This window comes from Ranitomeya imitator, chromosome 2 (genome assembly GCF_032444005.1).
Source record: "Ranitomeya imitator isolate aRanImi1 chromosome 2, aRanImi1.pri, whole genome shotgun sequence".
NCBI classification, from domain to species: domain Eukaryota; kingdom Metazoa; phylum Chordata; class Amphibia; order Anura; family Dendrobatidae; genus Ranitomeya; species Ranitomeya imitator.
In genome coordinates this window covers 135,234,308-135,252,439 of record NC_091283.1, presented here as the reverse complement: position 1 = coordinate 135,252,439, position 18,132 = coordinate 135,234,308, and the positions used below count along the sequence as shown (strand labels likewise).

Here is an 18,132-nt window from a genome sequence, read left to right as displayed (position 1 = left end):
ATATTGGCCTTTGGGCTTGTGTGCCAGTCCTAAGCGTGCCATCTCTCTCTGTCTCTCAGATAGTGGGCCATAGAAAGCCTATTTATTATTTTTTTTATTGGGTTTATAAATTTTCCCTGGAACAAAAAAAAAAAGTGGGAGATAAATATTGGCCTCTGGGCTTGTGTGCCACTCCTGACTCCTGTGTGCGTCATCTCTCACTCAGTGGGCCATAGAAAGCCTTTTTTTGTTTTATTTGTTTTCTAAATTCTCCCTGAAAAAATCATTTTATTTTCTTTGGTTTCTAAATTCTTCCTGAAAAAATCATTTTATTCTATTTTTTTTTTCCTAAAGTCTCCCTGAAAAAAACAAAACAAAAAAAAACAAATCAGTGGGAGATTAATATTGCCCTTTCTGCTTGTGTGCCAGTCTTGACTCCTGGGTGTGCCATCTCTCTCTCTCTCTCCAATTGTGGGCCATAGAAAGCCTATTATTTTTTTAGCTTGATTTGGGTTCCAAAATCTACCTGAAAAAATCACTACATCAATCAATGGGAGATAAATATTGGCCTCTGGGCTTGTGTGCCACTCCTGACTCCTGTGTGCGTCATCTCTCACTCAGTGGGCCATAGAAAGCCTTTTTTTGTTTTATTTGTTTTCTAAATTCTCCCTGAAAAAATCATTTTATTTTATTTGGTTTCTAAATTCTTCCTGAAAAAATCATTTTATTCTATTTTTTTTTCCTAAAGTCTCCCTGAAAAAAAAAAAAAAAAAAACAAATCAGTGGGAGATTAATATTGCCCTTTCTGCTTGTGTGCCAGTCTTGACTCCTGGGTGTGCCATCTCTCTCTCTCTCTCCAATTGTGGGCCATAGAAAGCCTATTATTTTTTTTAGCTTGATTTGGGTTCCAAAATCTACCTGAAAAAATCACTACATCAATCAGTGGGAGATAAATATTGGCCTCTGGGCTTGTGTACCACTCCTGACTCCTGTGTGCGTCATCTCTCACTCAGTGGGCCATAGAAAGCCTTTTTTTGTTTTATTTGTTTTCTAAATTCTCCCTGAAAAAATCATTTTATTTTATTTGGTTTCTAAATTCTTCCTGAAAAAATCATTTTATTCTATTTTTTTTTTTCCTAAAGTCTCCCTGAAAAAAAACAAAAAAAAAACAAATCAGTGGGAGATTAATATTGCCCTTTCTGCTTGTGTGCCAGTCTTGACTCCTGGGTGTGCCATCTCTCTCTCTCTCTCCAATTGTTGGCCATAGAATGCCTATTATTTTTTTTAGCTTGATTTGGGTTCCAAAATCTACCTGAAAAAATCACTACATCAATCAGTGGGAGATAAATATTGGCCTCTGGGCTTGTGTGCCACTCCTGACTCCTGTGTGCGTCATCTCTCACTCAGTGGGCCATAGAAAGCCTTTTTTTGTTTTATTTGTTTTCTAAATTCTCCCTGAAAAAATCATTTTATTTTCTTTGGTTTCTAAATTCTTCCTGAAAAAATCATTTTATTCTATTTTTTTTTTTCCTAAAGTCTCCCTGAAAAAAACAAAACAAAAAAAAACAAATCAGTGGGAGATTAATATTGCCCTTTCTGCTTGTGTGCCAGTCTTGACTCCTGGGTGTGCCATCTCTCTCTCTCTCTCCAATTGTGGGCCATAGAAAGCCTATTATTTTTTTAGCTTGACTTGGGTTCCAAAATCTACCTGAAAAAATCACTACATCAATCAGTGGGAGATAAATATTGGCCTCTGGGCTTGTGTGCCACTCCTGACTCCTGTGTGCGTCATCTCTCACTCAGTGGGCCATAGAAAGACTTTTTTTGTTTTATTTGTTTTCTAAATTCTCCCTGAAAAAATCATTTTATTTTATTTGGTTTCTAAATTCTTCCTGAAAAAAATCATTTTATTCTATTTTTTTTTCCTAAAGTCTCCCTGAAAAAAAACAAAAAAAAAACAAATCAGTGGGAGATTAATATTGCCCTTTCTGCTTGTGTGCCAGTCTTGACTCCTGGGTGTGCCATCTCTCTCTCTCCAATTGTGGGCCATAGAAAGCCTATTATTTTTGTTAGCTTGATTTGGGTTCCAAAATCTACCTGAAAAAATCACTACATCAATCAGTGGGAGATAAATATTGGCCTCTGGGCTTGTGTGCCACTCCTGACTCCTGTGTGCGTCATCTCTCACTCAGTGGGCCATAGAAAGCCTTTTTTTGTTTTATTTGTTTTCTAAATTCTCCCTGAAAAAATCATTTTATTTTATTTGGTTTCTAAATTCTTCCTGAAAAAATCATTTTATTCTATTATTTTTTTTTCCTAAAGTCTCCCTTAAAAAAAAAAAAAAATCAAATCAGTGGGAGATTAATATTTACATTTGTGCTTCAGTGACAGTCCTGCGTGTGTGGCATCTCTCTCATTTGTTGCCACCAACAACAGAGTGTGTAACATTGTGCCTGATTTTCGTTGTGGTCTCACTCACCTGTAAAGGGGTAGCTAAATCGTACTGAAGTTATAGCTCACCGTGTAATTTGTGTGACAGCAACAAATACCGTTAGTTTGTTTGTTTACGTTTTTAAAACAATGAGGAAGTATGGTGGAAGAGGTCGTGGCCGGGGGCGTTCATTGTCAGCTGGTAATGAGGGTAGTGGTAGTGGTGGAGCATCAGCTGGTCGTGGGAAAAAAAATATTGCACCTAAGTCTGGAGCTGTGGAGCCAGGTTCGTCGTCTGGCTACACAAGGCCTCGAACGCTCCCTTTTCTGGGAGTAGGAAAACCGCTTTTAAAGCCGGAGCAGCAAGAGCAAGTTTTGGCTTATCTTGCTGACTCAGCCTCTAGTTCTTTTGCCTCCTCTCGTGAAACTGGTAAATGTCAAAGCAGCGCGTCGTTAGTGGATGTTCACGGTCAGGGACAAGTCGCTTCCTTGTCCTCTTCAGCAAAAACAACAACAGAGAAGAATGCAGCAGGCGACACAACGGGTTACTCCATGGAGCTCTTTACACATACCGTCCCTGGCTTAGAAAGTGAAGCAGTTAACAGTCCATGCCCATTACAAGTTGAATCTGACATGGAGTGCACTGATGCACAGCCACAGCCAGACTACCATGCTGGTCCTTTGACTCAGACCACAACATTGCCCTCGCAGGGTGCTGATCAAGAATCAGACCCTGATGAGACTATGTTGCCCCATCACGAACGCTATACCACCGACCGACACGGTGACACAGACGAAGTTGCACACGAGCTACAAGAAGAGGTAATAGATGACCCAGTTCTTGACCCCGATTGGCAGCCATTGGGGGAACAGGGTGCAGGCGGCAGCAGTTCTGAAGCGGAGGAGGAGGGGCCGCAGCAGGCATCAACATCGCAACAGGTTCCATCTGCCGGGCCCGTATCTTGCCCAAAACGCGTGGCAAAGCCAAAACCTGTTGGAGGACAGCGTGGCCATCCGGTTAAAGCTCAGTCTGCAATGCCTGAAAAGGTATCCGATGCTAGAAAGAGTGCAGTCTGGCATTTTTTTAAACAACATCCAATTGATCAGCGCAAAGTCATCTGTCAAAAATGTTCAACTACCTTAAGCAGAGGACAGAATCTGAAAAGTCTCAATACAAGTTGCATGCATAGACATTTAACCACCATGCATTTGCAAGCCTGGACTAACTACCAAACGTCCCTTAAGGTTGTAGCACCCTCGGCCAATGAAGCTAGTCAGCAACGCAACATCCCTTCCGGCAGTGTAGGGCCACCATTTTCCGCACCACCTGCAGTATCTGTGCAGGTTTCTTTGCCAGGCCAAAGCAGTCAGGGTCAGGGAATCACCAGTTTCGTAGTAGGAAACACTGCATCTAGGGCACCGGTGGCAACAATACCATCTCCCACCGTCTCTCAGTCTGCCATGTCCACCGGCACCCCCGCTAGTTCCACGATCTCCAGCTCTCCAGTCCAGCTCACCCTACATGAGACTATGGTTAGAAAAAGGAAGTACTTAGCCTCGCATCCGCGTACACAGGGTTTGAACGCACACATAGCTAGACTAATCTCGTTAAAGATGATGCCCTACCGGTTAGTTGAAAGCAAAGCTTTCAAAGCCCTGATGGACTACGCTGTACCACGCTACGAGCTACCCAGTCAACACTTTTTTTCCAGAAAAGCCATCCCAGCCCTCCACCAGCATGTTAAAGAGCGCATCGTCCATGCACTCAGGCAATCTGTGAGCACAAAGGTGCACCTGACAACAGATGCATGGACCAGTAGGCATGGCCAGGGACGTTACGTGTTCATCACGGCACACTGGGTAAATGTGGTGGATGCAGGGTCCACAGGGGACAGCAAGTTTGGGACAGTTCTGCCTAGCCCACGGTCTAGGAAACAATTGGCTGTAGCCGTTCGCACCCCCTCCTCCTCCTCTTCGTCCTCCTGCAGAAGCGAGAGCTCGTCCACAGACCGCAGTCGCACAACCACTCCATCCGCAGCTGCCACTGTTGCACACCAGGTCTCCCATTATGGGGCAGCTACTGGCAAACGTCAGCAGGCTGTATTGGCTATGAAGTGTTTGGGTTGACAACAGACACACCGCGGAAGTTCTGTCCGAGTTCTTGCAGAAAGAAACGCAGTCGTGGCTGGGCACTGTAGATCTTGAGGCAGGCAAGGTAGTGAGTGATAACGGAAGGAATTTCATGGCTGCCATCTCCCTTTCCCAACTGAAACACATTCCTTGCCTGGCTTACACCTTAAACCTGGTGGTGCAGTGCTTCCTGAAAAGTTATCCGGGGTTATCCGACCTGCTCCTCAAAGTGCGTAGACTTTGCTCACATATCCGCCGTTCGCCCGTACACTCCAGCCGTATGCAGACCTATCAGCGTTCTTTGAACCTTCCCCAGCATCGCCTAATCATAGACGTTGCAACAAGGTGGAACTCAACACTGCACATGCTTCAGAGACTGTGTGAACAGAGGCGGGCTGTTATGTTTTTGTGGGAGGATACACATACACGGGCAGGCAGTAGGATGGCAGACATGGAGTTGTCAGGTGTGCAGTGGTCGAAGATTCAAGACATGTGTCAAGTCCTTCAGTGTTTTGAGGAATGCACACGGCTGGTTAGTGCAGACAACGCCATAATAAGCATGAGCATCCCCCTAATGCGTCTGCTGATGCAAAGTTTGACGCACATAAAGGATCAGGCGTCTGCAGCTGAGGAAGAGGAAAGCCTTGATGACAGTCAGCCATTGTCTGGCCAGGGCAGTGTACAGGACGAGGTAGCGGGCGAAGAGGAGGAGGAGGACGAGGAGGATGATGGGGATGATTATATTTTTAATGAGGAAGCTTTTCCGGGGCCACTGGAAATTGGTGGCGCGGCAAGGCCGGGTTCTGGTTTTTTGAGGGACACAAGTGACGTGGATTTGCCTGAAACTGCCCCTCAACCAAGCACAACCGCAGATTTGAGAACTGGAACTTTGGCCCACATGGCGGATTATGCCTTACGTATCCTCAAAAGGGACACACGCATAACTAAAATGATGAATGATGACGATTACTGGTTGGCCTGCCTCCTTGATCCTCGCTATAAAGGCAAATTGCAAAATATAATGCCACATGAGAACTTGGAACTAATATTAGCAACCAAACAATCAACTCTTGTTGACCGTTTGCTTCTGGCATTCCCTGCACACAGCGCCCGTGATCGTTCTCACACGAGCTGCAGGGGCCAGCAGACCAGAGGAGTTAGAGGGGCAGAAATCAGAAGTGGCGTTGGCCAGAGGGGTTTTCTGACCAGGTTGTGGAGTGATTTTGCTATGACCGCAGACAGGACAGGTACTGCAGCATCAATTCAAAGTGACAGGAGACAACATTTGTCCAGTATGGTTACAAACTATTTTTCATCCCTTATCGATGTTCTCCCTCAACCGTCATTCCCATTTGATTACTGGGCATCAAAATTAGACACCTGGCCAGAATTGGCAGAATATGCATTGCAGGAGCTTGCTTGCCCGGCAGCTAGTGTCCTATCAGAAAGAGTATTCAGTGCTGCAGGTTCAATACTAACAGAAAAAAGGACTCGTCTGGCTACCCAAAATGTAGATGATCTAACCTTCATTAAAATGAACCACAACTGGATTTCGAAATCTTTTGCCCCACCTTGCCCGGCTGACACTTAGCTTTCCTATGAAAAGGTCTTGCCTGTGGACTATTCTGAATGCCTTTTCCAATCTCGTAATTTTCTGCACCTGATTGTCCAGCATACGACATGTTTACACCTCACTAAATGGCCAAACTCCCCACACGGGGCCGTGGTATCGACACTTGGCGACAGCACCCGTGAGAGTGCAGTTTGTCTGAAGAGGTGGGTGAGCCCGCTTTTGGTCGACGGCACTGCCACTGGGTCCCTCCTAGTACAATAAAGTGTCTCTGGCGGTGGTGGTGCGCACCCAACGTCAGACACACCGTTGTAATATGAGGGGCCCTGGGCCTGTACCGCCGGCCACAAGACAGTTTCCCCCCACCCCAGCTCAAACAGTGCTCTACCACTTGCAAAATTATCTCACAGCTCCACCAATGTTTAGTCTATGCGCTGACATCCTTCAATGCCTGCCACTGACAATACCATTGTATTGACATTTTTGTTATGTTAGGCCTTCGATGCCTGTCTGTGGTCACTCCTTTCACTAGGCCTCCACTGACCACACCACTGCTGCCCGTGTACCCCTGTAACCAATTTAAAATTGCCTACAGCCATGTGTTATTATTTTAGGCCTTCGATGCCTGTCTGCGGTCACTCCTTCCACTAGGCCTCCACTGACCACACCACTGCTGCCCGTGTACCCCTGGAACCAATTTAAAATTGCCTACAGCCATGTGTTATTATTTTAGGCCTTCGATGCCTGTCTGCGGTGACTCCTTCCACTAGGCCTCCACTGACCACACCACTGCTGCCCGTGTACCCCTGGAACCAATTTAAAATTGCCTACAGCCATGTGTTATTATTTTAGGCCTTCGATGCCTGTCTGCGGTCACTCCTTCCACTAGGCCTCCACTGACCACACCACTGCTGCCCGTGTACCCCTGTAACCAATTTAAAATTGCCTACAGCCATGTGCTATTATTTTAGGCCTTCGATGCCTGTCTGCGGTCACTCCTTCCACTAGGCCTCCACTGACCACACCACTGCTGCCCGTGTACCCCTGGAACCAATTTAAAATTGCCTACAGCCATGTGTTATTATTTTAGGCCTTCGATGCCTGTCTGCGGTGACTCCTTCCACTAGGCCTCCACTGACCACACCACTGCTGCCCGTGTACCCCTGGAACCAATTTAAAATTGCCTACAGCCATGTGTTATTATTTTAGGCCTTCGATGCCTGTCTGCGGTCACTCCTTCCACTAGGCCTCCACTGACCACACCACTGCTGCCCGTGTACCCCTGTAACCAATTTAAAATTGCCTACAGCCATGTGTTATTATTTTAGGCCTTCGATGCCTGTCTGCGGTCACTCCTTCCACTAGGCCTCCACTGACCACACCACTGCTGCCCGTGTACCCCTGGAACCAATTTAAAATTGCCTACAGCCATGTGTTATTATTTTAGGCCTTCGATGCCTGTCTGCGGTCACTCCTTCCACTAGGCCTCCACTGACCACACCACTGCTGCCCGTGTACCCCTGTAACCAATTTAAAATTGCCTACAGCCATGTGTTATTATTTTAGGCCTTCGATGCCTGTCTGCGGTCACTCCTTCCACTAGGCCTCCACTGACCACACCACTGCTGCCCGTGTACCCCTGTAACCAATTTAAAATTGCCTACAGCCATGTGTTATTGTTTTAGGCCTTCGATGCCTGTCTGCGGTCACTCCTTCCACTAGGCCTCCACTGACCACACCACTGCTGCCCGTGTACCCCTGGAACCAATTTAAAATTGCCTACAGCCATGTGTTATTATTTTAGGCCTTCGATGCCTGTCTGCGGTCACTCCTTCCACTAGGCCTCCACTGACCACACCACTGCTACCCGTGTACCCCTGGAACCAATTTAAAATTGCCTACAGCCATGTGTTATAATTTTAGGCCTTCGATGCCTGTCTGCGGTGACTCCTTCCACTAGGCCTCCACTGACCACACCACTGCTGCCCGTGTACCCCTGTAACCAATTTAAAATTGCCTACAGCCATGTGTTATTATTTTAGGCCTTCGATGCCTGTCTGCGGTCACTCCTTCCACTAGGCCTCCCCTGACCACACCACTGCTGCCCGTGTACCCCTGTAACCAATTTAAAATTGCCTACAGCCATGTGTTATTATTTTAGGCCTTCGATGCCTGTCTGCGGTGACTCCTTCCACTAGGCCTCCACTGACCACACCACTGCTGCCCGTGTACCCCTGGAACCAATTTAAAATTGCCTACAGCCATGTGTTATTATTTTAGGCCTTCGATGCCTGTCTGCGGTCACTCCTTCCACTAGGCCTCCACTGACCACACCACTGCTGCCCGTGTACCCCTGGAACCAATTTAAAATTGCCTACAGCCATGTGTTATTATTTTAAGCCTTCGATGCCTGTGTGCGGTCACTCCTTCCACTAGGCCTCCACTGACCACACCACTGCTGCCCGTGTACCCCTGGAACCAATTTAAAATTGCCTACAGCCATGTGCTATTATTTTAGGCCTTCGATGCCTGTCTGCGGTCACTCCTTCCACTAGGCCTCCACTGACCACACCACTGCTGCCCGTGTACCCCTGGAACCAATTTAAAATTGCCTACAGCCATGTGTTATTATTTTAGGCCTTCGATGCCTGTCTGTGGTCACTCCTTCCACTAGGCCTCCATTGACCACACCACTGCTGCCCGTGTACCCCTGGAACCAATTTAAAATTGCCTACAGCCATGTGTTATTATTTTAGGCCTTCGATGCCTGTCTGTGGTCACTCCTTCCACTAGGCCTCCACTGACCACACCACTGCTGCCCGTGTACCCCTGGAACCAACATCAGAAAATATAAAAATAAATATTTTGCTTATAAAAAAGAAAATACTGGAGAGATATCAAATGCAGACATTTTAACATTAAAAACAAACACATACAACAAAAATCTGGTACAGTACTAAAAATGGCCACCAGCTACAATAACTTTCTCCTGCAAGTAGTTAACTGAAAGGTTTTTTCAATTTTAAACACAGATATGGCATCCACCGAGTGTTGTCCTGTCGCGTCTTCTTTATATTATTGCCAAGAAGATGCAAAACAATGAAAATAATAAAATCATTATTTACCAAAAAAATAGAGTAAGTCAAAACCACATTGCAAATAAACATTCATTACAAATAAAGAAGCAGGGCGCGTCCGAGGGTGAGTATATACCTAATAAGAATATAATCACCCTCGGACGCGCCCTGCTTCTTTCCGACAGCCTTCCTTCCTAAGAATCAGCCCTTCCGTGGTGTAGAGAGAGGGTTTGTTACACTCCAAGGTGTTCCCCAGGTTGCCTTTCCTGAGCTTCGATCTTCCGGCTCTCGTTTAGTAGTTGTTGGAAACTACGCTGCATTGGGCCTACAAATTGGGTATGGGGTGTAGAGAGATGGTGTGTTCCACTCCAAGGTGTTCCCCAGGTTGCCTTTCCTGAGCTTCGATCTTCCGGCTCTCTTTTAGTAGTTGTTGGAAACTACGCTGCATTAGGCCTACAAATTGGGTATGGGGTGTAGAGAGATGGTGTGTTCCACTGTAGAGAGATGGTGTGTTCCACTCCAAGGTGTTCCCCAGGTTTCCTCTCCATTGCTTCGATCTTCCAGGCTCTCGTTTAGTAGTTGTTGGAAACTACGCTGCATTAGGCCTACAAATTGGGTATGGGGTGTAGAGAGCTGGTGTGTTACACTCCAAGGTGTTCCCCAGGTTTCCTCTCCATTGCTTCGATCTTCCGGCTCTCGTTTAGTAGTTGTTGGAAACTACGCTGCATTAGGCCTACAAATTGGGTATGGGGTGTAGAGAGATGGTGTGTTACACTCCAAGGTGTTCCCCAGGTTTCCTCTCCATTGCTTCGATCTTCCGGCTCTCGTTTAGTAGTTGTTGGAAACTACGCTGCATTGGGCCTACAAATTGGGTATGGGGTGTAGAGAGATGGTGTGTTCCACTCCAAGGTGTTCTCCAGGTTGCCTTTCCTGAGCTTCGATCTTCCGGCTCTCGTTTAGTAGTTGTTGGAAACTACGCTGCATTAGGCCTACAAATTGGGTATGGGGTGTAGAGAGATGGTGTGTTACACTCCAAGGTGTTCCCCACGTTTCCTCTCCATTGCTTCGATCTTCCGGATCTCGTTTAGTAGTTGTTGGAAACTACGCTGCATTAGGCCTACAAATTGGGTATGGGGTGTAGAGAGATGGTGTGTTCCACTGTAGAGAGATGGTGTGTTCCACTCCAAGGTGTTCCCCAGGTTTCCTCGCCAATGCTTCGATCATCATGCTCTCGTTTAGTAGTTGTTGGAAACTACGCTGCATTAGGCCTACAAATTGGGTATGGGGTGTAGAGAGATGGTGTGTTCCACTCCAAGGTGTTCTCCAGGTTGCCTTTCCTGAACTTCTATCTTCAGGCTCTCATTAAATTGTGGTTAAACGGAACAACTGCATTTGGCGTACTAGTTGGTTTGGGGCCTACTATCGGTGTCTGCCGCTCCTTGCTGTTCTCCTGGTTTCCTGTCCTGAAATTCTGTTTTCAGGCGCTCGTTAAGTAGTTGTTAATGTTAGACTGCATTTGGCCTACTAGTTGGGTTGGGGACTACTATCGGTGTCTGCCACTCCTTGCTGTTCTCCTCCACTGAACAAAGCTGTGCCGCCTGTTTACTACTGTTGCCAATTTTGAACTGCATTTCGACTACTTACTGATTTGGGCCTACTCTCTGTGTCAGCCTCTCATTCCAGTTGTCCTCCACTGCAATGCCCCCTGATAAGTCCTGTGTTACCAATTTTGAACTGCATTTAGCCCACTTTATTCTTTGGGCCTATATCTGTGTTTCCTCCTCATCCTGCCCATTGCCCAGCCAGTGATAGATGAGTCTGCTGGTACATTGACCCATAACGCAACATTTCCCGTGCACGCTACACTGCAAGATTGTGACCCTGCTGAAAGTCAGGTCCCCCTTCCCGCATACCATACCACCTTACACGGGGACAAACAGGAAGGTGCAGATGAAAGTGCAGGTTCCTTCATCAGGTGGGGGGAGGAATACTAGTTGGCGACGTCACTGGCACAGGGCCTCTCATGGTACGCAAAAGTGTTGCTGCCGGTGGGAGGCGCCCCCGCCGTGCAAACACACCGCTGTACTTTGAGGGGCCCTGTGCCAGTGCCAATGCCAACGAGTGGGCCCCCCCTGCTTGCTCAGGTTCACAGCACTTGCAAAGTTGAAATACTTACCTCTCCCTGCTCCACTGCTGTGACGTGGTCCAGATTTCCTGGGCCCACTAATTACTTGAACCAGCCCTACCCACCACAACTTTAGCCAAATGACCCCCAATTTCAAATGCCTTCCAATTATTATAAGGTAAATTACGTTTGACAAGCTTCATTAAGAAGAATGGATGGTTTTGACATTAAAATGGGCACTCTAGGTGTTTTCCTGGCCCCCACTCACTGCCGACTATGCTGCCCCATTGACTTGCATTGGGTTTCGTGTTTCGGTCGATCCCGACTTTACGTCATAATCGGCCGATTTCACTCGACCCGACTTTTGAGATAGTCGGGTTTCGCGAAACCCGGCTCAACTCTAAAAAGGTCACGGTCGCTCAACTCTAGTGGGGACAGTTACTCCAGCGCTGATTGGATGCCAGAGTCACCTCTCGCAACAACAGCACTAGAGCCCCAGGAGAGTGAGTCCTGACACCACGGGAATGGAGCTGGCATGGGAGGTGAGTATAAGCTTCATTATTTTATGGGGGACGAACATTTTGATCAAGAAGGAGCTGTCCTATTAGTGGACATGGATAACCCTTTTAACCCCTTCCTGACCTGTGACGCCACGTAGGCGTCATGAAAGTCGGTGCCAATCTGACCTGTGACGCCTATGTGGCGTCATGGAGGGATCGCGTCCCTGCAGATCGGGTGAAAGGGTTAACTCCAATTTCACCCGATCTGCAGGGACAGGGGGAGTGGTACTTCAGCCCAGGGGGGGTGGCTTCAGCCCCCCCGTGTCTACGATCACTCTGATTGGCTGTTGAAAGTGAAACTGCCAATCAGAGCGATTTGTAATATTTCACCTATGAAAACTGGTGAAATATTACAAACCAGCCATGGCCGATGCTGCAATATCATCGGCCATGGCTGGAAATCCTGATCTGCCCCCCCACCACCACCACCAATCTCCTCCCTAGTCCTCCGTCCTGTGCTCCGCTCCCCTCCGTCGTCCTGTCTGCTCCCCCATCCTCCTGTCAGCTCCCCCCATGCTCCGATCCATCTTCCAAAATGATCACAGTGATCAAAATAAAAAAAGTAAATGACCCCCCCCCCCCCTTTATCACCCCCATAGGTACGGACAATAATAAAATAAAGAAAATATATATATTTTTTCCACTAGGGTTAGTAGGGTTAGGGTTAGGGCTAGGGTTTAGGGTTAGGGCTAGGGTTAGGGCTAGGGTTAGAATTAGGCTATGTGCACATGGTGCGGATTGGCCGCTGTGGATACGTAGCAGTTTTCCATCAGGTTTACAGTACCATGTAAACCTTTGGAAAACCAAATCCGCTGTGCCCATGGTGCGGAAAATACCGCGTGGAAACGCTGCGTTGTATTTTCCACTGCATGTCAATTCTTTGTGCGGATTCCACAGCGTTTTACACCTGTTCCTCAATAGGAATCCACAGGTGAAATCCGCACAAAAAAACACTGGCAATCTATGGTAAATCCGCAGGTAAAACGCAGTGCCTTTTACCTGCGGATTTTTCAAAAATGGTGCGGAAAAATCTCACACGAATCCGCAACGTGGGCACATAGCCTTAGGGTTAGGGTTGGAATTAGAGTTAGGGTTGGAATTAGAGCTAGGGTTGGAAATAGGGTTAAGATTAGGCTTGTGGTTAGGGTTATGGTTAGGGGTGTGTTGGGGTTAAAGTTGTGGTTAGGGTTGGGATTAGGGTTAGGGTTGGGATTAGGGTTAAGGGTGTGTTGGGGTTAGGGTTGTGATTAGGGTTATGGCTACAGTTGGGATTAGGTTTGGGGGTGTGTTGGGGTTAGTGTTGAAGTTAGAATTGAGGGGTTTCCACTGTTTAGGCACATCAGGGGTCTCCAAACGCAACATGGTGCCACCATTGATTCCAGCCAATCTTGCGTTCAAAAAGTCAAATGGTGCTCCCTTCCCTTCCGAGCCCTGATGTGCGCCCAAACAGTCATTTACCCCCACATATGGGGTACCAGCGTACTCAGGACAAAATGGGCAACAACTATTGGGGTCCAATTTCTCCTGATACCCTTGTGAAATAAAAAAATGCTTACTAAAACTTAATTTTTGAGGAAAGAAAAATGATTTTTTAATTTCACGGTTCTGCGTTGTAAACTTCTGTGAAGCACCTGGGGGTTCAAAGTGCTCACCACATATCTAGATAAGTTCCTTGGGGGGTCTAGTTTCCAAAATGGGGTCACTTGTGCGGGGTTTCTACTGTTTAGGCACATCAGGGGCTCTGCAAACGCAACGTGACGCCCACAGACCATTCCATCGAAATCTGCATTTCAAAAGTCACTACTTCCCTTCCGAGCCCCGACGTGTGCCCAAACAGTGGTTCCCCCCACATATGGGGCATCAGCGTACTCAGGACAAACTGGACAACAACTTTTGGGGTCCAATTTCTCCTGTTACTCTTGTGAAAATAAAAAATTGCAGGCTAAAAAATAATTTTTGAGGAAAGAAAAATGATTTTTTATTTTCACGGCTCTGCGTTATAAGCTTCTGTGAAGCACTTGGGGGTTTAAAGTGGTCACCGCACATCTAGATTAGTTCCATGGGAGGTCTAGTTTCCAAAATGCGGTCACATGTGGGGGAGCTCCAATGTTTAGGCACACAGGGGCTCTCCAAACGCGACATGGTGTCCACTAACGATTTGAGCTAATTTTTCATTAAAAAAAAGTCAAATGGCGCTCCTTCCCTTCCGAGCCCTGCCATGTGCCCAAACAGTGGTTTACCCCCACATGTGAGGTATCAGTGTACTCAGGAGAAATTGCCCAATACATTTTAGGATCCATTTTATCCTGTTGCCCATGTGGAAATGAATAAATTGAGGCTAAATGAAGTTTTTTGAGAAAAAAAAGTACTTTTTCATTTTTTTCAGATCAATTTGTGAAGCACCTGGGGGTTCAAAGTGCTCACTATGCATCTAGATAAGCTCCTTGGGGGGTCTAGTTTCCAAAATGGGGTCACATGTGGGGGAGCTCCAATGTTTAGGCACACAGGGGCTCTCCAAACGTGACATGGTGTCCGTTAATGATTGGAGCTAATTTTTCATTCAAAAGTCAAATGGCGCTCCTTCCCTTCCGAGCCTTGCCGTGTGCACAAACAGTGGTTTGTGACCACATATAAGGTATCGGTGTACTCAGGAGAAATTGCCCAACACATTTTAGGATCCATTTTATCCTGTTGCCTATGTGAAAATGAAAAAATTGAGGATAAAAGACATTTTTTGTGAAAAAAAAGTACTTTTTCATTTTTACGGATCAATTTGTGAAGCACCTGGGGGTTCAAAGTGCTCACTATGCATCTAGATAAGCTCCTTGGGGGGTCTAGTTTCCAAAATGGGGTCACTTGTGGGGGAGCTCCAATGTTTAGGTAGGCACACAGGGGCTCTCCAAACGCGACATGGTGTCCGCTAATGATTGGAGCCAATTTTTCATTTAAAAAGTCTAATGGCATTACTTCCCTTCTGAGCCCTGTCGTGAGCCCAGACAGTGGTTCCCCCCAACATATGAGGTATCGGCGTACTCAGGACAAATTGTACAATAACGTTTGGTGTCCAATTTCTCTTTTTACCCTTGGGAAAATAAAAAAATTGTTGCTAAAACATCATTTTTGTGACTAAAAAGTTAAATGTTCATTTTTTCCTTCCATGTTGCCTCTGCTGCTGTGAAGTACCTGAAGGGTTAATAAACTTCTTGAATGTGGTTTTGAGCACCTTGAGGGGTGCAGTTTTTAGAATGGTGTCACTTTTGGGTATTTTCAGCCATACAGACCCCTCAAACTGACTTCAAATGTGAGGTGGTCCCTAAAAAAAATGGTTTTGTAAATTTCGCTGTAAAAATGAGAAATCGCTGATCAAATTTTAACCCTTATAACTTCCTAGCAAAAAAAAATTTTGTTTCCAAAATTGTGCTGATGTAAATTTGTGTCACATAACTCTCTGGTTTAACAGAATAAAAATTCAAAATTTGAAAATTGCGAAATTTTCAAAATTTTAGCCAAATTTCCATTTTTTTTCACAAATAAACGCAAAAATTATTGACCTAAATTTACCACTAACATGAAGCCCAATATGTCACGAAAAAAACAGTCTCAGAACCGTTAGGATCCGTTGAAGCGTTCCAGAGTTATTACCTCATAAAGGGACACTGGTCAGACTTGCAAAAAACGGCCAGGTCATTAAAGTTAAAATAGACTGGGTCATGAAGGGGTTAAGTATAACATATGAGCAAAAACAGTAGAAATTTGGAAGTGGGCTAATACTTTTTTACAGCTCTCTACCTGAATCACATTCTGGGAGTTCAGGAGAAGTGAGAAACAGCTCACAACCCAGCTGTCCATAAAAGATTACTGATGTATTTTAGTAGTGATCGCATTTCATCTCATCCAACAAAAATAGTACAATTGCGTTTAGTCAGCTTAGTACATTTTAAAATAAAAGTTACCTCATTAGCTAATCGAACGGCATTAAGTGCTTTGTCATTATGCATCCTGCTGTCCCACTCCAGATACACTGTGGCAAGTAATCGAAGAACTTTGGCCTACAGAAAAATGAAAATCATGATGTTTTATTTTTCATTATACAGAAGTGACAAAATAGAATTATATAATCTTGAAGTTGCATGAAAAAGAAGCGGCCTGTAGTGAAAACCTGTTCCCTGTGCTGTGAATGACATGTAACAAAAAACATTGAGGCCTTGTTCACATGCAGAAAAAATACTGTTTAGGCCGGCGTCACACTCAGCGTATGAAAATACGGTCCGTATATTACGGCCGTAATACGCTGAAAAGTCCCGAAAATATTGGTCCGTAGCTCCTCTGTAGGCAGGGTGTGTCACCGTTTTTTGTGCATGGCATCCTCCGTATGTAATCCGTATGGCATCCGTACTGCGTGTTTTTATCGCAGGCTTGCAAAACCGACAAACGGCTATACAAGGGATCCATGTGTTAAAAAAAAACCAAAAAACATATATACTGTCTATATATATATATGTCAGTAGACACATATATGTATATATATTATTACTTCATACAGCGCGAAATAGCAGAAAGCCGGTAATTCAATTACCGGCTTTTGCTTTCTCCTTCCTAAACCCGACATGATATGAGACATAGGCCGGGGACACACACAACGTATAAAAAAACGGTCCGTTTTTGACGGAGGAGAATCGCAAAAATTTTTACAAAACAGTGATCCGAGTGCAGTGCGAGGATGCGATTTTCTCGCATCAAATGATCCGTGTGACATCCGTATGGCATCCGTGCTGCGTGTTTTTATCGCAGGCTTGCAAAACCAACATACGCCAATACAAGGGATCCATGTGTCAAAAAACAAACAAACATATATACTGTCTATATATATATATATATATATATATATATGTCAGTAGACACATATATGTATATATATTAATATTTCATCCAGCGCGATATAGCAGAAAGCCGGTAATTCAATTGCCGGCTTCTGCTTTCTCCTTCCTAAAACCCGACATGATTTGAGACCTGGTTTACATACAGTAAACCATGTCTTCTCCCCATTTTTTTTTGCATATTCCACACTACTAATGTCAGTAGTGTGTCTATGCAAAATTTGGCAGTTCTAGCTATTAAATTAAGGGGTTAAATGGCGGAAAAAATTGGCGTGGGCTCCCGCACAATTTTCTCCGCCAGAGTAGTAAAGCCAGTGACTGAGGGCAGATATTAATAGCCTGGAGAGGGTCCACGGTTATTGGCCCCCCCCTGGCTAAAAACATCTGCCCCCAGCCACCCCAGAAAAGGCACATCTGGAAGATGCGCCTATTCTGGCACTTGGCCACTCTCTTCCCATTCCCGTGTAGCGGTGGGATATGGGGTAATGAAGGGTTAATGCCACCTTGCTATTGTAAGGTGACATTAAGCCTAATTAATAATGAAGAGGCGTCAATTATGACACCTATCCATTATTAATCCAATTGAATGAAAGGGTTAAATAAAAGACAAACACATTATTATAAATTATTTTAATGAAATAAAAACAATGGTTGTTGGAGTATTTTATTCTACGCCCAATCCAGTCACTGAAGACCCTCGTTCTGTAAGTAAAAAAACATAATAAACCAACAATATCCTTACCCTCCGCAGATCTGTAAAGTCCAACGATGTAAATCCTTCTGAAGGGGTTAAAACATTTTGCAGCAAGGAGTTCCGCTAATGCAGGCTGCTCCTTGCTGCAAAACCCCGGGGAATGAGGCTAGATATAGATCAATGCTCTATATTTAGCTTCATTTGCGGTGAGGCGCCCTCTGCTGGCTGTTCCTAGATCGTGGGAACTTTCCTAGAAAGTTCCCAGGCTTTCTAGGTAAGTTCCCACGATCTAGGAACAGCCAGCAGAGGGCGCCTCACCGCAAATGAAGCTAAATATAGAGCATTGATCTATATTTAGCCTCATTCCCCGGGGTTTTGCAGCAAGGAGCAGCCTGCATTAGCGGAACTCCTTGCTGCAAAATGTTTTAACCCCTTCAGAAGGATTTACATCGTTGGACTTTACAGATCTGCGGAGGGTAAGGATATTGTTGGTTTATTATGTTTTTTTACTTACAGAACGAGGGTCTTCAGTGACTGGATTGGGCGTAGAATAAAATACTCCAACAACCATTGTTTTTATTTCATTAAAATAATTTATAATAATGTGTTTGTCTTTTATTTAACCCTTTCATTCAATTGGATTAATAATGGATAGGTGTCATAATTGACGCCTCTCCATTATTAATTAGG

The 18,132-nt window shown here is 45.3% G+C and overlaps 1 protein-coding gene across 1 annotated transcript in view; it reads right to left on the bottom strand.

Annotated features, from left to right (window-relative positions):
- TEX11 (testis expressed 11) overlaps window positions 1–18,132 on the bottom strand; it is a 222,369-nt gene that overhangs the window by 149,768 nt on the left and 54,469 nt on the right. The window contains exon 9 of the mRNA XM_069754504.1: window positions 15,825–15,920. Within this exon, the coding sequence (XP_069610605.1) occupies window positions 15,825–15,920 (96 nt within the window). The remainder of the gene's footprint in view (window positions 1–15,824; window positions 15,921–18,132) is intronic.